The 22,928-nt window shown below is 49.3% G+C and overlaps 1 protein-coding gene across 1 annotated transcript in view; it reads left to right on the top strand.

The window, feature by feature from the left end:
* Positions 1–22,928, top strand: part of mllt3 (MLLT3 super elongation complex subunit) — a 61,387-nt gene that overhangs the window by 20,314 nt on the left and 18,145 nt on the right. Inside the window, exons 3-7 of the mRNA XM_080493987.1 lie at positions 5,993–6,075; positions 7,884–8,027; positions 10,365–10,403; positions 10,822–10,947; positions 14,587–15,156. Of these exons, the coding sequence (XP_080350113.1) occupies positions 5,993–6,075; positions 7,884–8,027; positions 10,365–10,403; positions 10,822–10,947; positions 14,587–15,156 (962 nt within the window). The remainder of the gene's footprint in view (positions 1–5,992; positions 6,076–7,883; positions 8,028–10,364; positions 10,404–10,821; positions 10,948–14,586; positions 15,157–22,928) is intronic.

Below are 22,928 nucleotides of genomic sequence, written 5' to 3'. Positions count from 1 at the left end.
ATCTTCTGCTGGTTCATCTTCTGCTGGTTTATCTTCTACTGGTTTATCTTCTACTAGTTTATCTTCTGCTGGTTTATCTTCTGCTGGTTTATCTTCTACTAGTTTATCTTCTACTAGTTTATCTTCTGCTGGTTTATCTTCTGCTGGTTTATCTTCTACTAGTTTATCTTCTGCTGGTTTATCTTCTGTTGGTTTATCTTCTACTAGTTTATCTTCTGCTGGTTTATCTTCTACTAGTTTATCTTTTACTGGTTTATCTTCTACTAGTTTATCTTCTGCTGGTTTATCTTCTGCTGGTTTATCTTCTACTGGTTTATCTTCTGCTGGTTTATCTTCTACTAGTTTATCTTCTACTAGTTTATCTTCTGCTGGTTTATCTTCTACTAGTTTATCTTCTACTGGTTTATCTTCTACTGGTTTATCCTCTGTTGGTTTACGTTCTGCTGGTTTACCCTCTGCTGGTTTACCCTCTGCTGGTTTACGTTCTGCTGGTTTACCCTCTGCTGGTTTATCTTCTGCTGGTTTACCCTCTGCTGGTTTATCTTCTGCTGGTTTACGTTCTGCTGGTTTACGTTCTGCTGGTTTACGTTCTGCTGGTTTATCTTCTGCTGGTTTATCTTCTACTGGTTTATCCTCTGTTGGTTTACCCTCTGCTGGTTTATCTTCTGCTGGTTTACGTTCTGCTGGTTTACGTTCTGCTGGTTTATCTTCTACTGGTTTATCTTCTACTGGTTTATCCTCTGTTGGTTTACCCTCTGCTGGTTTACGTTCTGCTGGTTTACCCTCTGCTGGTTTACCCTCTGCTGGTTTACCCTCTGCTGGTTTATCTTCTGCTGGTTTACCCTCTGCTGGTTTATCTTCTGCTGGTTTACGTTCTGCTGGTTTACGTTCTGCTGGTTTATCTTCTACTGGTTTATCTTCTACTGGTTTATCCTCTGTTGGTTTACCCTCTGCTGGTTTACGTTCTGCTGGTTTACCCTCTGCTGGTTTACCCTCTGCTGGTTTATCTTCTGCTGGTTTACCCTCTGCTGGTTTACCCTCTGACCAGATGTTTGATGGGATGAGTTCTGCTCTTTGCAGATCTCTGCTGTTGTTAGAAGTGAAGTTGTCGGTTAGAAAAAGCTCTGCTGGAGCGACTCTCCTGAGAAGAGGGTGGAGATAATGGCGCCCGGGGGAGGTTTGGAGTCTGTCGCCTCTCTGTGGGAACATGCTGGTCTCTAAGAACTCACCTGAAGCTCCACTCTCCTGAGGGGGCGTGGCCTCACACCTGGATGCCTGAAGCGCCACTCTCCTGAGGGGGCGTGGCCTCACACCTGGATGCCTGAAGCTCCACTCTCCTGAGGGGGCGTGGCCTCACACCTGGATGCCTGAAGCTCCACTCTCCTGAGGGGGCGTGGCCTCACACCTGGATGCCTGAAGCGCCACTCTCCTGAGGGGGCGTGGCCTCACACCTGGATGCCTGAAGCTCCACTCTCCTGAGGGGGCGTGGCCTCACACCTGGATGCCTGAAGCTCCACTCTCCTGAGGGGGCGTGGCCTCACACCTGGATGCCTGAAGCTCCACTCTCCTGAGGGGGCGTGGCCTCACACCTGGATGCCTGAAGCTCCACTCTCCTGAGGGGGCGTGGCCTCACACCTGGATGCCTGAAGCTCCACTCTCCTGAGGGGGCGTGGCCTCACACCTGGATGCCTGAAGCTCCATCAGTCAAATGAAATCTTGCTGCAGAGTTTTCACATTTAAAGGTCCCATATTATGCAAAATTCAGAATATAATGGTTTTCTGACTCCGCGTCTCCACGGGGAAAATCTGTGACTCGCCTGTATGAGCACACGTTCTCTAACGGGTGGAGCAAGTGAGGGACGACAGACTGTAACTCCCCGGGCCTGGTTCAGGCTGCGGGGGATCATGTTGGAGTGAGGAAGCATCATGAAGGGAATCTCACATAATATGGGACTTTAAATAATAATCCTGGGCCACTCTGTTGCTGCTAAATAGTGAGATGAAACCATGGTGTTCATGCTTCAGTCACTAATATCAGTCACTAGTGAGGCTGAACGAATAAAGAAAGCAGCTCCAGGTCTGGAACTACATCAGCCTCGTACGGAGCGTTGGCCTCCAACACAAACTCCGGCGTTTCTTGTGAGCTGCTCTTTCATCTGGGAGGATTAATCCTGACCCCGCTTGTGCTCCTCGCTGATTAGTGCGCCGTTGTTTGGGTGAGCAGAGTTCCTGAGGTTGTTTTTAGGGTTCTGTGCTCAGTCAAGCAGGATTCATCCCCACTGAGCTGCTAATCACCACCGACCTTCCTAACAGCAGTCATATCACCACAGATCAGTGTCCTGTCTCCAGTGAAAGGTGTGACACTCACTCTTTTAACTGATTAAAACTGGTCCGAACCACAGAAAACTAGATTAAAACTCCTGAAAACCAGACTAAACTCCAGAAAACCAGACTAAACCCAGTCTAAACTCCAGAAAACCAGACTAAACCCAGTCTAAACTAAAGAAAACCAGACTAAACCCAGTCTAAACTAAAGAAAACCAGACTAAACCCAGTCTAAACTCCCGAAAGCAAGACTAAACCCAGCCTAAACTCTAGAAAGCCAGACTAAGCCCAGCCTAAACTCCCAAAAGCAAGACTAAACCCAGTCTAAACTAAAGAAAACCAGTTTAAACCCAGCCTAAACTCCAGAAAACCAGACTAAACCCAGCCTAAACTCCAGAAAACCAGACTAAACCCAGTCTAAACTAAAGAAAACCAGTTTAAACCCAGTCTAAACTAAAGAAAACCAGTTTAAACCCAGTCCAAACTCTAGAAAAACACACTAAAACCGTCTGGAATTACAGAAAACAGACGGAACCTGGTTTGTTCTGCGGATGACTCGTCTAAACACAAAGTCTAATCTAGAACTAAACGGTCCAAACGACACACAGAACTTTCACTGCCGAGTTAGTTTGCTGGTGTTATGAAGCGGTTCTGTGTCAATCTAAACTCGTCACGGTGTAAGAAGAACCGAGAGGAACTCGTCTGGTTATGGTTCTTCTTAACGCAGCTGTGAAAACGATCTGCTGGAAACGGTTTGGTCTTTCTGCTGTTCTCGGTGTTTAGACCCCGATCGCTGGGAACCGTGTGTGGTAGACCAGTCCTGCAGCTGGTCTGGGCTCAATGACTGGATGAATGAGGGTCTTCAGGTGGTCTGGGGGTCTTCAGGTGGTCTGGGCTCAATGACTGGATGAATGAGGGTCTTCAGGTGGTCTGGGGGTCTTCAGGTGGTCTGGGCTCAATGACTGGATGAATGAGGGTCTTCAGGTGTGTATTGACTCGTCTCTGGTTCAGCTCAAAGCTTCCTGGTCCATGAAGACCATGAGGCCTGGTGGTCCAGCACCAGACCAGCTGATGGAAACGGTTCCTGATGGTCTGATGAGACTCTTAAGCCCCGTTTCCACCGCACAAAAAGTGCAGGGATGGAGTGGTATGGTCCGGTCTGGTCCGGTCCGGTTCGGGTTTCCACCGCAAGAATTTGGGATTTTCCGGAAACAGCCGCTCCAAAGGTGGAGGCTTCTCCATCGCCTGGACGGTCTGGTTGTGAGGAGCCGTCTGCTGATTGGTCAGTGATTTAAGCCCCGCCCTCAATATGTAATAAGTGGCTGTATGAGTCCTCTGTTGGTAACAGATTCAGCTTTGCACTGATTGGTTGGTTTTTATTGACTTTTTTGCTGCTCAACTTTCATGTTGGTCCCTAAAGAGCAGACGTGAGGCGGGACGGAGACCGGGACGGAGACCGGGACGGAGACCGGGACGGAGACCGGGACTCTGGAGCAGACGCTGCGGACTGTGGTGGAGCTCTGTGGCTCCTGCTGCACCTGGTTCTCTCAATGCTGGATCCATCCATCCATCCATCCATCCATCCATCCATCCATCCATCCATCCATCCATCCATCCATCCATCCATCCATCCATCCATCCATCCATCCATCCATCCATCCATCCATCCATCCATTCGTCTCCATGACGTCTCCATAGTCGCCCTCGATGTTCAGCTCAGTCTCAGTCTTCCTCTGCTCTCTGTTCTGCTGGGAGGGAGAGAGACAGCTGGACTGAGCTTTCAGTGGGATTTGAACCGGGGACCTTCCTCTGCTCACTGTGCAGCTCCGTCAGTTTTCCAGGGGACCTGGAGAATTTCTCCTCCTCTTCTTGTCCTCCTTGTCCTTTGTCCCCTGTCCTCTGGCCGGGCCTCATTACAGAGCAGTCTGTGCAGGAGAGGCAAATCCAGAGTGACTGGTATTGTTCTGTGATCGGCGTTCCAGCTGGAACCGCAGGCGGCGTTCAACCGACGCCCAGCGCGGCGCTCGCTGGACGTCTCTGTACCGCGGGTCGGTGTTCTGTTACAGGTCAGTGGACACTTTGTCCAAACGTCTTCAACCTGAACCGCTGAACCCGCCGGGATCCTGACCTCACTGGCTGCTGGCTGCAGCTCCAGAACCACAACCACAACCAGCTCCAGAACCACAACCAGAACCAGAACCAGCTCCACAACCAGAACCAGATCCAGAACCACAACCAGAACCAGAACCAGCTCCACAACCAGAACCAGATCCAGAACCAGATCCAGAACCACAACCACAACCAGCTCCAGAACCACAACCACAACCAGAACCACAACCAGCTCCAGAACCACAACCACAACCACAACCAGCTCCACAACCAGAACCAGATCCAGAACCACAACCACAACCACAACCAGAACCACAACCACAACCAGCTCCAGAACCACAACCACAACCAGCTCCAGAACCACAACCACAACCACAACCAGAAACAGGTCCAGAATCACAACCACAACCACAAACAGCTCCAGAACCACAACCACAACCAGAACCACAACCAGCTCCACAACCACAACCAGAACCAGATCCAGAACCACAACCACAACCAGAACCAGAACCAGCTCCAGAACCACAATAACAACCAGCTCCAGAACCAGAACCACAACAAGAACCAGAACCGCAACCAGAACCAGCTCCAGAACAACAACCAGAACCAGCTCCACAACCACAACCACAACCAGCTCCAGAATCAGAACCACAACCAGCTCCAGAACCACAACCAGAACCGCAACCAGAACCAGCTCCAGAACCACAACCGCAACCACAACTCACTCCTTCATCTTCATCAAGCCTTCCTCACTCCTTCATCTTCATCAAACCTTCCTCACTCCTTCATCTTCATCAAACCTTTCTCACTCCATCTTCATCAAACCTTCTTCACTCCATCATCTTCATCAAGCCTTCCTCACTCCTTCATCTTCATCAAGCCTTCCTCACTCCTTCATCTTCATCAAGCCTTCCTCACTCCCACAGACAGACCATATGACCTGGGTGTCCTGTTAGAACATAAATGCTTCGACAGGCTCAAAGAGAAAGGAGACAGGATCTGACAACCTGGTGGAGGACGGTGGCAGTGTGTGGAGCCCCTGGGGGGGGGGGCACCTGTGGCAGTGTGTGGAGCCCCTGGGGGGGGGGCGGAGCACCTGTAGTAGTGTGTGGAGCCTCTGGAAGGGGGGGGAGGGGGGGGCGGAGCACCTGTAGTAGTGTGTGGAGCCTCTGGGAGGAAGGGGGGGGGGGGGAGCACCTGTAGTAGTGTGTGGAGCCCCTGGGGGGGGGGGGGGGGGGAGCACCAGTAGCAGTGTGTGGAGCCTCGGGGAGGGGAGGGGGGAGGAGCACCTGTGGCAGTGTGTGGGGCCCCTGGGGGGGGGGAGCACCAGTAGCAGTGTGTGGAGCCCCTGGGGGGGGGGGAGGAGCACCTGTGGCAGTGTGTGGGGCCCCTGGGGGGGGGGGGGGTGCTCCTGATTTGAGCTGCAGCCAGCTAATGAGCTCTCAGGAGACCTGCTGCTGCGTCCATCAGACCTGGTGTCTCTGTCGTCTCGGGTTCCAGCGTCTCGGTTCCTCTCAGCCTGAACAAACTGATGAAGGACGTTCTCTCTCTCTTTCAGTGTGTAAAGATCCACCGTACAAAGTGGAGGAGTCTGGATACGCCGGGTTCATCCTGCCCATCGAAGTTTATTTCAAAAACAAGGTACGATTCCTGGACTCACTCTCTGGACGTCTGTTCACTTTCACTGGGAAATGAGTGTGATTTGTTTCACTGCCAAGGATCTGCTGGGAGCACTTTGTAGATATAGTCTCAGGATGCACAGACACCATGAGACACCATGAGACACCATGAGACACCATGAGTCACCATGAGACACCATGAGACACCATGAAACACCATGAGAACACCACGAGACACCATGAAACACCATGAGTCACCATGGAGACACCATGAAACACCATGAGACACCATGAAACACCATGAGAACACCACGAAACACCATGAGTCACCATGGAGACACCATGAGACACCATGAAACACCATGAGAACACCACGAGACACCATGAAACACCATGAGTCACCATGGAGACACCATGAAACACCATGAGAACACCACGAGACACCATGAGAACACCATGAGTCACCATGGAAACACCATGAGAACACCATGAAACACCATGAGAACACCATGAGACACCAAGAAACACCATGAGACAACATTAAACACCATGAGACACCATTAAACAACATGAAACCTCATGAGACACCATGAGACAACATGAGACACCATGAGACAACATTAAACACCATGAGACACCATGAGACACCATGGTAACACCATGAGACACCATGAAACACCATGAGACACCATGGAAACAACAAGACGTACTAGTCAGTGAGTAGAACACGATCCACGTTCATGGAGCCTCACGGTTCCACTCTTTACTCTGTTCACATGGTAACGTTCTCAAACTGGAAGAAACACTGGAAACCATGCAGTCGTCATGTTGGGCCACTAGTTGGTGCTGTTGTTAGTTTTAGCACTGAACACACACACACACACACACACACACACACACACACACACACACACACACACACACACACACACACACACACACACACACACACACACACACACACGCAGCAGAGAACTATGAGCTCTACACAGTAACAACAGGAGAACACGGATATTCTAGTGGACAGAACACCAAGTTGGGTCCCTGAGCCAGACCCTCCACCTCCACCCGTCCCCCCTCCATTGTGCAAACCAACACCCAAAATGTGTCAACGGGCTCCTCTGGTCTCTGGACAGGTTGATCCTCTGGTTGATCCTCTGGTTGATCCTCAGGTTGAGCTACTGGTTGATTCTCAGGTTGATCCTCTGCTTGATCCTCTGCTTGATCCTCTGGACAGGTTGATCCTCTGGTTGATCCTCTAGTTGATCCTCTGGTTGATCCTCTGGTTGATCCTCTGGTTGATCCTCTAGTTGATCCTCTGGTTGATCCTCTAGTTGATCCTCTGGTTGTTCTTCTGGTTGATCCTCTGGTTGATCCTCTGGTTGATCCTCTGGTTGATCCTCTGGTTGATCCTCAGGTTGATCCTCTGGTTGATCCTCAGGTTGATCTACTGGACAGGTTGATCCTCTGGTTGATCCTCTGGTTGATCCTCTAGTTGATCCTCAGGTTGATCCTCAGGTTGATCTACTGGACAGGTTGATCCTCTGGTTGATCCTCTGGTTGATCCTCTGGTTGATCCTCTAGTTGATCTACTGGACAGGTTGATCCTCTGGTTGATCCTCTGGTTGATCCTCTGGTTGATCTGGACTGAGGTGGAGTCTGGCTCTCCTGAATTGTTCTGATCCGTGGTCCATGTTTCTGAGTGTATGAAGACGGTGTCTCTCACACCGAGCCTTGAGACGGAGCCGGTGTTGACGGTGTGATGAGGACGGAGACGTTCCTGACAGTCCGTCTCCTGCTGATAAACTCTTTGGTTCCGTCTGATTTCAGGAGGAACCCAAGAAGGTTCGCTTTGATTACGACCTGTTCCTCCACCTGGATGGTCACCCGCCCGTCAATCACCTCCGCTGTGAGAAGCTCACCTTCAACAACCCCACCGAGGAATTCCGCAGGAAGCTCCTGAAAGCTGGAGGGGTAGGAGAGGGGGGAGGGGGGGGGGGGGGGGGGGGGACTTCTCATCAGAACTTCTCATCATGTTCTAAAGAGCATCCTGCAGCTCCTTGACTGCAGCTCAGTGCTCCATCAGACACCATGTCCATCATCAGACACCATGTCCACCATCAGACACCATGTCCACCATCAGACACCATGTCCATCATCAGACACCATGTCCACCATCAGACACCATGTCCATCATCAGACACCATGTCCACCATCAGACACCATGTCCACCATCAGACACCATGTCCATCATCAGACACCATGTCCACCATCAGACACCATGTCCATCACCAGACACCATGTCCACCATCACAGACACCATGTCCACCATCAGACACCATGTCCACCATCACAGACACCATGTCCACCATCAGACACCATGTCCACCATCACAGACACCATGTCCATCATCAGACACCATCTCCACCATCAGAGACCATGTCCACCTTCAGACACCATGTCCACCATCAGACACCATGTCCATCATCAGACACCATGTCCACCATTACAGACACCATGTCCACCATCACAGACACCGTGTCCATCATCAGACACCATGTCCACCATCACAGACACCATGTCCATCATCAGACACCATGTCCACCATCATCAGACACCATGTCCATCATTACAGACACCATCTCCACCATCAGACACCATGTCCATCATCAGACACCATGTCCACCATCACAGACACCATGTCCACCATTACAGACACCATGTCCACCTTCAGACACCATGTCCACCATCACAGACACCATGTCCACCATCAGACACCATGTCCACCATCACAGACACCATGTCCACCATCAGAGACCATGTCCATCATCAGACACCATGTCCACCATCAGACACCATGTCCATCATCAGACACCATGTCCACCATCACAGACACCATGTCCACCATCAGACACCATGTCCACCATCACAGACACCATGTCCACCATCAGAGACCATGTCCATCATCAGACACCATGTCCACCATCAGACACCATGTCCATCATCAGACACCATGTCCATCATCAGACACCATGTCCATCATCAGACACCATGTCCACCATCACAGACACCATGTCCATCATCAGACACCATGTCCACCATCACAGACACCATGTCCATCATCAGACACCATGTCCACCATCATCAGACACCATGTCCACCATCACAGACACCATGTCCATCATCAGACACCATGTCCATCATCAGACACCTTGTCCACCATCATCAGACACCATGTCCATCATTACAGACACCATCTCCACCATCAGACACCATCTCCACCATCAGACACCATGTCCATCATCAGACACCATGTCCACCATCACAGACACCATGTCCACCATTACAGACACCATCTCCACCATTACAGACACCATGTCCACCATCACAGACACCATGTCCATCATCAGACACCATGTCCATAATCAGACACCATGTCCATCATCAGACACCATGTCCACCATCACAGACACCATGTCCACCTTCAGACACCATGTCCACCATCAGACACCATGTCCACCATCACAGACACCATGTCCACCATCAGAGACCATGTCCACCTTCAGACACCATGTCCACCATCAGACACCATGTCCATCATCAGACACCATGTCCACCATCACAGACACCATGTCCATCATCAGACACCATGTCCACCATCACAGACACCATGTCCATCATCAGACACCATGTCCACCATCACAGACACCATGTCCATCATCAGACACCATGTCCACCATCATCAGACACCATGTCCATCATCAGACACCGTGTCCACCATCAGACACCATGTCCATCATCAGACACCATGTCCATCATCAGACACCATGTCCACCATTACAGACACCATGTCCACCATCACAGACACCATGTCCATCATCAGACACCATGTCCACCATCATCAGACACCATGTCCATCATTACAGACACCATCTCCACCATCAGACACCATGTCCATCATCAGACACCATGTCCATCATCAGACACCATGTCCACCATTACAGACACCATCTCCACCATTACAGACACCATGTCCATCATCAGACACCATGTCCACCATCACAGACACCATGTCCATCATCAGACACCATGTCCACCATTACAGACACCATGTCCACCTTCAGACACCATGTCCACCATCACAGACACCATGTCCACCTTCAGACACCATGTCCACCATCACAGACACCATGTCCACCTTCAGACACCATGTCCACCATCACAGACACCATGTCCCACCGTAGAGGTTTCCTCTGTGTGTCTGTTGGTTCTGTTCAGTCCGGTTGCTGATGATGTTCTTTGCTTTCACAGCAGCGAGATCCTCAGAAACGAAGCTCGGACGATTCAAAAGTAAGACTTGGAACTGCTGAAGAGGTTTTTCTTCAAACTGTATTCGCTGTGTTGATGTTTTTTCTTCAGACCTGAGGAATACACCTCCATGTGTTGGACAATATTCAGTCACAGTTTAAATGTCCAGTGAGATCAGCATCAGTTTAAAAAAGCTTTTACTGTTTCAGTCTTCCTGTTGACTAATTCCTGTGGACAAAATCAAATTTAAAGATGATTTCAAAGAAGAGAAAATGCAGGTTTTCAGGTTTTTTATCCTGCTGAAGCTGCTTGCAGGGCTCTAGGGTTAGCATTTAGCATTTAGCATTGTCCCTGTACTTCCTGAAGCCTTCATCCTTCAAACACCTCACAGCTTGCGGGCCGGCGTGCTGATTTTACCGATGTTCGTGATGAAAGGTGTTTGACGCGTCTCCTCTCCCAGGTGATGGTGATGCAGGAGGGCTCCACGTCTCTGTTCGGACAGCACCTGAAGCTGCCCACGCTCCCCAACAGCTCGCTCACCTCCTTCTCCGACCCAAAGAAGAGCAAGAGCCTCCCTGGACTGAAGGTGAAGCGCCGGCAGACCTTTTACCTTCACATGTGGCAGAGCAGACATTCAAATAGAAGAGTATTGAACCACAGTGGTGAAGACATTTAAACGATGACGTGGCGTCGGTGTGAAGCAACGTGGTGGGACGTGTTCAGGACAGTGGACTCTCTCAGCTTCATGGCTTCAGTCATAACGCTGCTCACATTCCAGGACTGTTGAGTAGAACAGCCTGGAAACGTGTTGGTGGGTTTCTGGGTCTCATCTGGCCAAAGATAGAACTACAACGGAGACGCAGGATTAGAGTTCTGAACGGACACTCAGTACTTTAACAAGCTGCTGTCAGACGTCTGTCTGTCTGTCCTCAACACTTTGTCTCTGCTTCTGAAACGTAGACTGACCCCTGATTGTGAATCACCAGGACTGTCTTTTAAAACAGGGAGCATGTTTTAATGTCGAGAACAGAGCGCGCTCAGTCCGGCCGCCGGAGGCTTCAGCAATACTGGACGTTTACTCAAAGACACCTGATACTTTTCAGAGTCGCTCTGCTCTGGACGGAGAGGAACGTGTGTTATATGACAAACTGTCATCTCTCTAGATTAAAGGCAAACTAACAGATTATCAGTCCTTTCATCTTCTATACTACTTCATCGTCTTCAGACTTGCAGGGGCCGATCCCAGCTAACTATAGGTGAGGACAGGGTCACCTGGACAGGTGAGGACAGGGTCATCTGGAGAACAGGGTCACCTGGACAGGTAAAGACAGATGAGGACAGGGTCACCTGGAGAACAGGGTCACCTGGACAGGTAAAGACAGGTGAGGACTGGGTCACCTGGACAGGTGAGGACAGGGTCACCTGGACAAATGAGGACAAGGTCACCTGGACAGGTAAAGACAGGTGAGAACAGGGTCACCTGGACAAATGAGGACAAGGTCACCTGGACAGGTAAAGACAGGTGAGGACAGGGTCATCTGGAGAACAGGGTCACCTGGACAGGTAAAGACAGGGTCACCTGGACAGGAAAAGACAGGTGAGGACAGGGTCACCTGGACAGGTAAAGACAGGGTCACCTGGACAGGTAAAGACAGGTGAGGACAGGGTCACCTGGACGGGTCTCCGGTCCATCACGGTTTTCATTAAGAGTCATTAGTAGAGAAATGAGGTAAAAACCTCTGAACTTCATTAGATGATAGTAGAACTAAAACCTACTTTGTGTTGAAAACGTGAATAAAAGTAATAATAAATGTTTAGATGTAGAAAGTTTTCAGCTTCAGTCTCCTGAAACGATTGTGGTGAACAAGCTCACTAATCTGTATTTGAACTGGTAAGAGGAGAATTGATGATTCTTCATCAGGCCTGATGTTTTCTTCCAGATTACATCCCACATGATAAAGTAATAGAGTATTCTGTACTCTCAACTCTCCCGCTCACTTCCACACGTCTTCCTGTAACCTTGAAACTCAGGTGGCACATTCTGCTTTCCACTAGTGAACATGAACACAATACCAGGAGGGTGTGTCACAGTTTCACTTCATGTTCCATGATTATCTACAAAGTACCACAAATAGTATTTACTCCTCTCTAAATATCCACCCAGCGGTGATGTTTTCTCTTTCCTGTATCTAAGGCCTCCAGCTCTTACTGTGAAAGTAGAATCTTTTAAACCTCATCAGGGATTCGTCAGAGACATCAAAGGAACTTTTCATTTTAAAAAGTAACATGTGCTCAAAGAAAATAAATGTTCAAATGTATTTATTTATTTATGTTTGTTTGTTTTTGTTTGTTTCTCAACATGTACAAACAAGGAACAAAGAAAAACAAATGAAGAAAGAAGAAAAGGAAAGTTAACTCAACATTTCCCAGTCAGAGCCTGTTAAAGCCGTCGCAGTTTTTCTAAAACAATCAGAAAAAACCCGCGAGGTTTGGATGCTAATGCTAATGCTAATGCTAATGCTAATATGCTCCTTTGATATCAGGAATGTTTGGTTCCATACGACTAAAAACTTGAGCTCGTGTCCTGATGTCCTCCGGCAGGTTGTAAACGTTCAACTAAGGAGGTAGAACTTTCCATTCAGGAGGTAGAACGTTCTACTTAAGGAGGCAGAACGTTCTACTTCAGGCGGTAGAACATTCCACTCAGGTGGTAGAACGTTCCACTCAGGCGGTAGAATGTTCCAATCAGGAGGTAGAACATTCCACTCAGGAGGGGGAACATTCCACTCAGCAGGTAGAACGTTCCACTCAGGAGGTAGAACATTCCACTCAGGAGGTAGAACGTTTCACTCAGGAGGTAGAACATTCTATTTCAGGAGGTAGAACGTTCCACTCAGGTGGTACAACGTTCCACTCAGGTGGTAGAACGTTCCACTCAGGTGGTAGAACGTTCCAATCAGGAGGTGGAACATTCCATTCAGGAGGTAGAACATTCTACTTCAGGAGGTAGAATGTTCTACTCAGGAGGTAGAACGTTTCACTCTGGAGGTAGAACGTTCCACTCAGTTGGTAGAACATTCCACTCAGGAGGTAGAACATTCTACTTTAGGAGGTAGAACATTCCATTCAGGAGGTAGAACATTCCATTCAGAAGGTAGAACATTCCATTCAGAAAGTAGAACGTTTCACTCAGGAGGTAGAACGTTTCACTCAGGAGGTAGAACATTCTATTTCAGGAGGTAGAACGTTCCACTCAGGTGGTACAACGTTCCACTCAGGTGGTAGAACGTTCCACTCAGGTGGTAGAACGTTCCAATCAGGAGGTGGAACATTCCATTCAGGAGGTAGAACATTTCACTCAGGAGGTAGAACATTCTACTTCAGGAGGTAGAACGTTCCACTCAGGAGGTAGAACATTCTACTTCAGGAGGTAGAATGTTCTACTCAGGAGGTAGAACATTCCACTCAGGAGGTAGAACATTCTACTTCAGGAGGTAGAATGTTCTACTCAGGAGGTAGAACGTTTCACTCAGGAGGTAGAATGTTCCACTCAGTTGGTAGAACATTCCACTCAGGAGGTAGAACATTCTACTTTAGGAGGTAGAACATTCCATTCAGGAGGTAGAACATTCCATTCAGAAAGTAGAATGTTTCACTCAGGAGGTAGAACGTTCCACTCGGGTGGTAGAACGTTCTACTTCAGGAGGTAGAACGTTTCACTCAGGAGGTAGAACATTCTACTTCAGGAGGTAGAATGTTCCACTCAGGTGGTAGAGCGTTCCACTCAGGAGGTAGAACATTCTACTTCAGGAGGTAGAACGTTCCATTCAGGAGGTAGAACGTTCCACTCAGGAGGTAGAACGTTCTACTTCAGGAGGTAAACTGTTCTATTCAGGAGGTAGAACATTCCATACAGAAGGTAGAACGTTCCATTCAGGAGGTAGAACGTTCCATTCAGGAGGTAGACTGTTCCATTCAAGAGGTAGAACGTTCCACTTAGGTGGTAGAAATGAGAACCTGCAGACTGAAGCAGCTTCCAGACACATTTGAGGGAACCTGTTGTTGCTCCTCCTTCCTCTGCTGTCGGCCATGTTCACCTTCAGCAGATGACCTGACCTACGTCAGCAGGAGGTTCAGACCAGAACCTCCTGGTGTCCAGTGCTGTGAACCAGAACCTCCTGGTGTTTAGTCCTCTGGTTCTGATCCGTGTCTCTGTGTCTGACAGGATGGCTCTAGAGGCGGAGGGACGACTCACCTCACCACGGTCACGACCACCAGCACCAACAGCAGCAGCTTCTCCAAACTCCACAAACCTTCCAAGGACCACAAAGATAAACTTCCAAAAGATCTGAAAGAGTCCAAGAGTGCCTTCAGAGACTCTGGCTGGGAACCCAGCAAAGCCCCCAAAGAGCCCCCCAGGAAACCCAAAGAGAACCAGCCACTTCCAGAGATCAGTCCCAAGCTGGGCTTCAAAGAGCCCAAGTCTCTGTCCAAGGAGCACCGGACTGACGCAGGGACCCACGGGTCCAACAAGCGTCTGTCCACGCCCGACAGCGACGACTACGTCAACAGGAAACGTAAGAAGCTTTTTGTGGACTCGTTGGGAAAGCCTCCGTCAGAGGGAGACGCTCCCCATCTGGATAAAAAACTGCTGAAGGAGCGGTCGCACCTGCGGACGAGTAAAGTCCGTCCAGACTGCGAGGAGACGGACCGCAGGAAGGCTTCAACTCTCCCTCCGCTTCAGCAGCTGGTGGACAACGACTCGGACATGGAGGACCAGTCCACCAAGTCAGACGTGAGTACCAGACAGGGATGTGTTCAGGACCGTCTTTCATGGCAACACCGAGACTACGTTAGTTACGATGCTTTTCCTCTCGTACCTGCTCAGCTCTACCCTACTCACCTCTACCCTACTCACCTCTACCCTACTCAGCCCTACCCTACTCAGCTCTACCCTACTCACCTCTACCCTACTCAGCCCTACCCTACTCACCTCTACCCTACTCAGCCCTACCCTACTCAGCCCTACCCTACTCAGCTCTACCCTACTCAGCTCTACCCTACTCACCTCTACCCTACTCAGCTCTACCCTACTCACCTCTACCCCACTCACCTCTACCCTACTCAGCCCTACCCTACTCACCTCTACCCTACTCACTTCTACCCTACTCACTTCTACCCTACTCACCTCTACCCTACTCACCTCTATGCTACTCACCTCTACCCTACTCAGCCCTACCCTACTCACCTCTACCCTACTCAGCCCTACCCTACTCAGCCCTACCCCACTCACCTCTACCCCACTCACATCTACCCTACTCACCTCTACCCTACTCACCTCTACCCTACTTACCTCTAGCCTACTCAGCCCTACCCTACTCAGCCCTACCCTACTCACCTCTACCCTACTCAGCCCTACCCTACTCAGCCCTACCCCACTCACCTCTACCCCACTCACCTCTACCCTACTCAGCCCTACCCTACTCACCTCTACCCTACTCAGCCCTACCCTACTCAGCCCTACCCTACTCACCTCTACCCTACTCAGCCCTACCCTACTCAGCCCTACCCCACTCACCTCTACCCCACTCACCTCTACCCTACTCAGCCCTACCCTACTCAGCCCTACCCCACTCACCTCTACCCCACTCACCTCTACCCTACTCAGCCCTACCCCACTCACCTCTACCCCACTAACCTCTACCCCACTCACCTCTACCCTACTCACCTCTACCCTACTCACCTCTACCCTACTCACCTCTAGCCTACTCACCTCTACCCTACTCAGCCCTACCCTACTCACCTCTACCCCACTCACCTCTACCCTACTCAGCCCTACCCTACTCACCTCTACCCTACTCACCTCTAGCCTACTCACCTCTACCCTACTCGCCTTGCCTCTTTCATTACAACATGGTACGACACGGCGTGGGCGGAGTCCTCGCAGCTTTTCCCCGCCGTGCACCACTAACCCCCCGATATGATGCAGAGCGAACATCCTCTGGATTCCAGCTCAAATAATAAATACTTTATATTTTAAATGTTCTAATCTTTAGTGACGATATAATGAAATGTGAATTGTTCCCATGGTGCTTCACTGTCCGGTGTTTCAGTTTCACTGGTGCCCCTGTTAACTGGTGCCTTCTGCCAGCAGCCGTTAGCAGCAGCTGATGTTAGAACAAGACAAACAAACACTACGAAACTTTAAACTTTAATGAAATGTGATTAAACGACGTTCTCCAGGACAGCTCCGGGTTCTGGTCGGGTTTTTAACATCTGCTGTGAAAAGGAGGCGCTGGAGGAGGAAGGTCACCAGTTAACAGGGGAACCAGTTAACCCTAAACACGGGTGGTGTGGTGGCTGGGAGGCCTCCTGGTCCTGGTAGGGTGGAGCTCCGTGGAGCTCCTGGATCCTCTGGTCGCCTCCAGACAAAGAAACGTCTCAGCTCCTCGCTGCTCCACAAAACAAACAGAAAACAAGAATCTACATTTTGACCTGAAAAGTCTTGATATACGAGGACATGGACTCCCTGAGGAGCGTCTCCACTCCTGAGTTCTTCTGTCATCTTAGACTAAACTAATCTGCCGGGACCTCGGTCCACCCCGCCTGTAGTACAGGAGGTGCCAAACACAGACCAGCGGCTCCAGGTCCGGTTCCAGGTCCGGTTCCAGGTCCGGTTCCACCGACATTTCAGGTGAAAACACTACACCTGCTGCATTTTGGTTCCCAGAACCTCTGAAAGGGGCAACGCTTTGTAAACTGCTCCCAAGGTGGGCAACACGTCCTGGCAACAGTAGTAGTTTTATTTTGACAGTCACCAGAACAACAATCCAACTTGGTAGTTTTATTTTGACAGTCACCAGAACAACAATCCAACTTAGTAGTTTTATTTTGACAGTCACCAGAACAACAATCCAACTTGGTAGTTTTATTTTGACAGTCACCAGAATAACAATCCAACTTGGTGGTTTTATTTTGACAATCATTGTAATAACAATCCAACTTGGTAGTTTTATTTTGACAGTCACCAGAACAACAATCCAACTTGGTAGTTTTATTTTGACAGTCACCAGAACAACAATCCAACTTGGTAGTTTTATTTTGACAGTCACCAGAACAACAATCCAACTTTGTAGTTTTATTTTGACAGTCACCAGAACAACAATCCAACTTGGTAGTTTTATTTTGACAGTCACCAGAACAACAATCCAACTTGGTAGTTTTATTTTGACAGTCACCAGAACAACAATCCAACTTGGTAGTTTTATTTTGACAGTCACCAGAACAACAATCCAACTTGGTAGTTTTATTTTGACAGTCACCAGAACAACAATCCAACTTGGTAGTTTTATTTTGACAGTCACCAGAATAACAATCCAACTTGGTAGTTTTATTTTGACAGTCACCAGAACAACAATCCAACTTGGTAGTTTTATTTTGACAGTCACCAGAATAACAATCCAACTTGGTGGTTTTATTTTGACAATCATTGTATTTACAATCCAACTTGGTAGTTTTATTTTGACAGTCAACTCCAAAACAAGCAGCAATACTTCAAGTACAACAGGCATGTGAAAAGCCAGATTTTTAACGTATTACTACCTCAAAGTACTCAAAGTACTATTCTAAACAATCAAACAGATTTTCCTGTAACAACTCCGCCTCACTGGGTCGAGGCTCAGCGGGCTTCAGCAGAACGTTCAGCCTGAACACGTTCCTGACTTCCTGCAGAACCACAGTCTGGGTCTAGTTGATAACTTGAACTGGTCCTGGAACCGTCCCTCCTTCGTCCTCCTGACGGACTTCGTCCCTTCGTCCCTTCGTCCCTTCGTCCCCGCATGCCGGGGAGGAACAGATTAGCTGCTAATATGCTCCATACGGTACATTCGTCCCCTCAGACTGACCGTTTACATTCCGTGGACACGTCCCCGAGTGTCCCTCTTCGTGGACTTCTCAGGCTGCTGTTGGCAACACCAGCACCCCCTACTGGCCTTTTCTGTCAACTACATCCTTTTCTGTGTCCTCCAAACCAAACCGTCTTCCTGCTGCCCCCCCACCCTCTAAAGACCTCTCCATCCTCCATGAGAAGAAGAAGAAAGTTCAGCAGTTCAGGTCCTGATGAACAAAATGAGGTCATTTCCTCCGTCCAGCTTCTTCTGGCCGAAGGAATTAGTTTGGGCTGTTCCAGCCGTCCTGCTGAACTCTGTAGGAGCTGCTCTGCTGAACCTGCTGCTCTACCGTGTGCTGCTCATGCGTGTTCCAGCTCTCTCAGGACTATCAGTCATATTTTAATCATATTTAACTTGTAACATCGCTGCTGTACGAGCGCCGCAGCTCGTTAAAAATGTCGGAGTGCAAACTTACGTGATGCACCTGAACGCATCACGAGCAGCTGTCAGCTCCTGGAGTTCAAACCAACCAACATGGCGCTCTGACAGAAACTCTTTAATACTGGAGCAGTTCAGAGGAATGTGTCTCTGGAAGCTCTGGAGGACAGAAAGAAACGCCGCTTCACAGAAGTGTGGCTGCTGCGAGGGGGCGTGGCCTGCTGTGAGGGGGCGTGGCCTATGAGTTCAACAGCCTCTTATCGGAGTATGAAGAATCCTGCGGTAAAAGCTTTTAGTTGGGCAGCTGGCTGACGTCGCTGCCGAATGTTCTTCTTGTTCTTATGGGTTCAAAAAGGGAGGATGCGGGGGCCTTAACAACCAAACCCTTCATGAGGAGACTGTGTCTGTCCCACCACCATTTTATCTACGACCAGATGAGTCCCACAGGACAGGACGTAATCATAGGAATCTGATAAACATCTAAACTCCCTCCAGAGGTAAAGAAAATCCCACAACAATCAGAAGTTAAATATTCCTTCTCTATGGTCTGAATCTTTACTGGTACGTGATCTGATAATAGATCCCTAATGTGATGTCTGTCCCCTCACTGAGACCTGCTTAAAAGGAGACGAATGTCTCAGCCTAAATGAAGCAACTCCCACCACTCATGTTAACCATCATGTCCCTGGAGGAACTGGACGAGGACGAGGAGGACGAGGACGAGGAGCGTCTATCTAGAACTCTGGTCTTCTTATTGATCCCAGAACTAAAAGGAACCAGAACCCTTTGAAAGTCTCTGAATCTCATGACTCTGACCAGAAAACCCAGCAGCAGTTCTACTTGTCCTGGTGTCCCGTCCTCCAGGACCATACTCTGAATGTCTCTCTACTTTAGTACTGAGCTTAGATAAAGTCCTTATAGTGGGAGGCGTTAACGTTCATGTAGATGTGGACAATGAGCCTTAGCATAGCATTTAGCAGCTATTCCAGCTCGTAGTCCATAAACCCAGACGTCCCCCGTCCCCTGGAGCCGACGTGCTTCAGCGGGATGCAGCTCTACCTGGTCACTACCGAGCTCGAGTGTATCGAGTGTTTGAAAACCTCGGCTGTTCTTTGCACTCGTCTTGACGTAGTTTCCCACTTGAATCAGGTCTTTTAAGGTCCTGATGCAAAGAACAATGGTTCCAGGTTGTCCTGGGAGGTTCTCCAGTATTCTCTTCACAACTCCAGAGTTGTCCCCGTCTTAGTGGCGTCTCCATCACACATGTCCCAGCTCGAGCCCATGGAGCTCAGGTACAGGTCCACAGAACTAAACATGTCCTCAGCGGTTGTAGTTGTATGTAGACCTCCTGTCCCTAGAATCTGCTCCTGAGAGTCCCCGTCCCACACACGCCTCATGTGAACAATCTAAACTGCCTTGCTTGACATGTCTGTGGATTCGTCCACTTGTTTTCTGAAGTGGAGCTGTGGTCTGTAGTTTGATGTCATGTGACATGTCTCCCATTCGCCTGCTCATGGTGTCATTAGACGAGGGTGTAGCTTTTAGTTTAATTAGCCGAGGGTGTAGCTTTTAGTTCAATTAGCCGAGGGTGTAGCTTTTAGTTCAATTAGACGAGGGTGTAGCTTTTAGTTCAATTAGACGAGGGTGTAGCTTTTAGTTTAATTAGACGAGGGTGTAGCTTTTAGTTCAATTAGACGAGGGTGTAGCTTTTAGTTTAATTAGCCGAGGGTGTAGCTTTTAGTTCAATTAGACGAGGGTGTAGCTTTTAGTTCAATTAGACGAGGGTGTAGCTTTTAGTTTAATTAGACGAGGGTGTAGCTTTTAGTTCAATTAGACGAGGGTGTAGCTTTTAGTTTATCTGCGGCGGATTGATCCATCACCTCTTTTATCAAGTCAATAGCTTGATAAAATTCCGTCCTGAGCGACAGTGTGGGGTTCCTGTGGGGTTCCTGTGGGGTTCCTGAGCAACAGTGTGAGGTTCCTGTGGGGTTCCTGAGCGACAGTGTGGGGTTCCTGTGGGGTTCCTGTGGGGTTCCTGAGCGACAGTGTGGGGTTCCTGTGGGGTTCCTGTGGGGTTCCTGAGCAACAGTGTGAGGTTCCTGTGGGGTTCCTGAGCGACAGTGTGGGGTTCCTGTGGGGTTCCTGTGGGTTTCCTGAGCGACAGTGTGGGGTTCCTGAGCAACAGTGTGAGGTTCCTGTGGGGTTCCTGAGCGACAGTGTGGGGTTCCTGAGCGACAGTGTGGGGTTCCTGAGCGACAGTGTGGGGTTCCTGTGGGGTTCCTGTGGGTTTCCTGAGCGACAGTGTGGGGTTCCTGAGCGACAGTGTGGGGTTCCTGAGCGACGGTGTGGGGTTCCTGAGCGACGGTGTGGGGTTCCTGAGCGACAGTGTGGGGTTCCTGTGGGGTTCCTGTGGGTTTCCTGAGCGACAGTGTGGGGTTCCTGAGCGACAGTGTGGGGTTCCTGAGCGACAGTGTGAGGTTCCTGTGGGGTTCCTGAGCGACAGTGTGGGGTTCCTGAGCGACGGTGTGGGGTTCCTGAGCGACAGTGTGGGGTTCCTGAGCGACAGTGTGGGGTTCCTGTGGGGTTCCTGAGCGACAGTGTGGGGTTCCTGTGGGGTTCCTGAGCGACAGTGTGGGGTTCCTGAGCGACAGTGTGGGGTTCCTGTGGGGTTCCTGAGCGACAGTGTGGGGTTCGTGAGCGACAGTGTGGGGTTCCTGTGGGGTTCCTGAGCGACAGTGTGGGGTTCCTGAGCGACAGTGTGGGGTTCCTGTGGGGTTCCTGAGCGACAGTGTGGGGTTTCGTCAACTTGCACCAAGTCATTTTCTTGCTTCGTGCACAAAGAAGTAAGACACTTTCACGACGTCCTCAGGTCCTGAATCCGTCTTCAACAGGAATCAGCAGGTTCTTGTTTCAGAGAAAAGTGCTTCGTTTCCAGATGCGCTTCATTTTGGACGGCTTCATGCGTCCACCTGCGTCCACATGCGTCCACCTGCGTCCACATGCGTCCTCGCTGTTTAAAACACACCGAGACTTTTGGACGTCTTTGTCCTCAATGTAAGAAAGTCCATACTTTAGGGACTCACAGTCGTACTTTCGTTTCGCCGTGTTGCTTTGTGACCAAATCAAAACACGCCGCTTCTTCTGCAGCAACGGCCAGTGTCCCGCTGCTGATATTTACTGCCACCTACTGTTGAGGAGGGTAACTACAACCTGCCCCGTTGGATTAGATTTGTTTATTAACAGTGGGTCGTTCTCTGCTGTGTGTGTGTGTGTGTGTGTGTGTGTGTGTGTGTGTGTGTGTGTGTGTGTGTGTGTGTGTGTGTGTGTGTGTGTGTGTGTGTGTGTGTGTGTGTGTGTGTGTGTGTGTGTGTGTGTGTGTGTGTGTGTGTCCAGCACTGAGACAGTGTCCCAGCGCTGGACTGTCTTGGTCCTGCCAGTCCAGCGCTCAGACAGTGTCCCAGCGCTGGACTGTCATGGTCCTGCCTGCTCTGGTCCAATAAAGAGGCGCTGCTTTAAGGGCCAATCAGAGAGCAGGAGGATTTATGGTTTTACAACACCTGAGCAGAAAGACCACAGAGCTCTGATCCTCTGAGCTGCAGCAGAAGAAAGAGCAACAGCCTCTGGCTTTCTTTATTCTGTCTCTATTCTGTCTCTATTCTGTCTTTATTCTGTCTCTATTCTGTCTCTATTCTGTCTTTATTCTGTCTTTATTCTGTCTTTATTCTGTCTTTATTCTGTCTTTATTCTGTCTCTATTCTGTCTTTATTCTGTCTTTATTCTGTCTTTATTCTGTCTCTATTCTGTCTCTATTCTGTCTTTATTCTGTCTTTATTCTGTCTTTATTCTGTCTTTATTCTGTCTCTATTCTGTCTCTATTCTGTCTTTATTCTGTCTTTATTCTGTCTTTATTCTGTCTCTATTCTGTCTTTATTCTGTCTTTATTCTGTCTTTATTCTGTCTCTATTCTGTCTTTATTCTGTCTCTATTCTGTCTTTATTTGTTTAAACTTCTCTAAACTGTCCTCTTTTATCTTTTCTTCCTGTTTTAGTCTGTTGGACTTCAGGACCACAACGTGGAAACGATTTCCCATGGGTGTGTGTGTGTGTGTGTGTGTGTGTGTGTGTGTGTGTGTGTGTGTGTGTGTGTGTGTGTGTGTGTGTGTGTGTGTGTGTGTGTGTGTGTGTGTGTGTGTGTGTGTGTGTGTGTGTGTGTGTGTGTGTGTGTGTCGGGGGGCTGTAAA

This window comes from Lipophrys pholis, assembly GCF_963383615.2.
Source record: "Lipophrys pholis genome assembly, contig: SCAFFOLD_34, whole genome shotgun sequence".
NCBI lineage: Eukaryota > Metazoa > Chordata > Actinopteri > Blenniiformes > Blenniidae > Lipophrys > Lipophrys pholis.
This window is presented reverse-complemented; position numbering and strand designations above follow the sequence as displayed.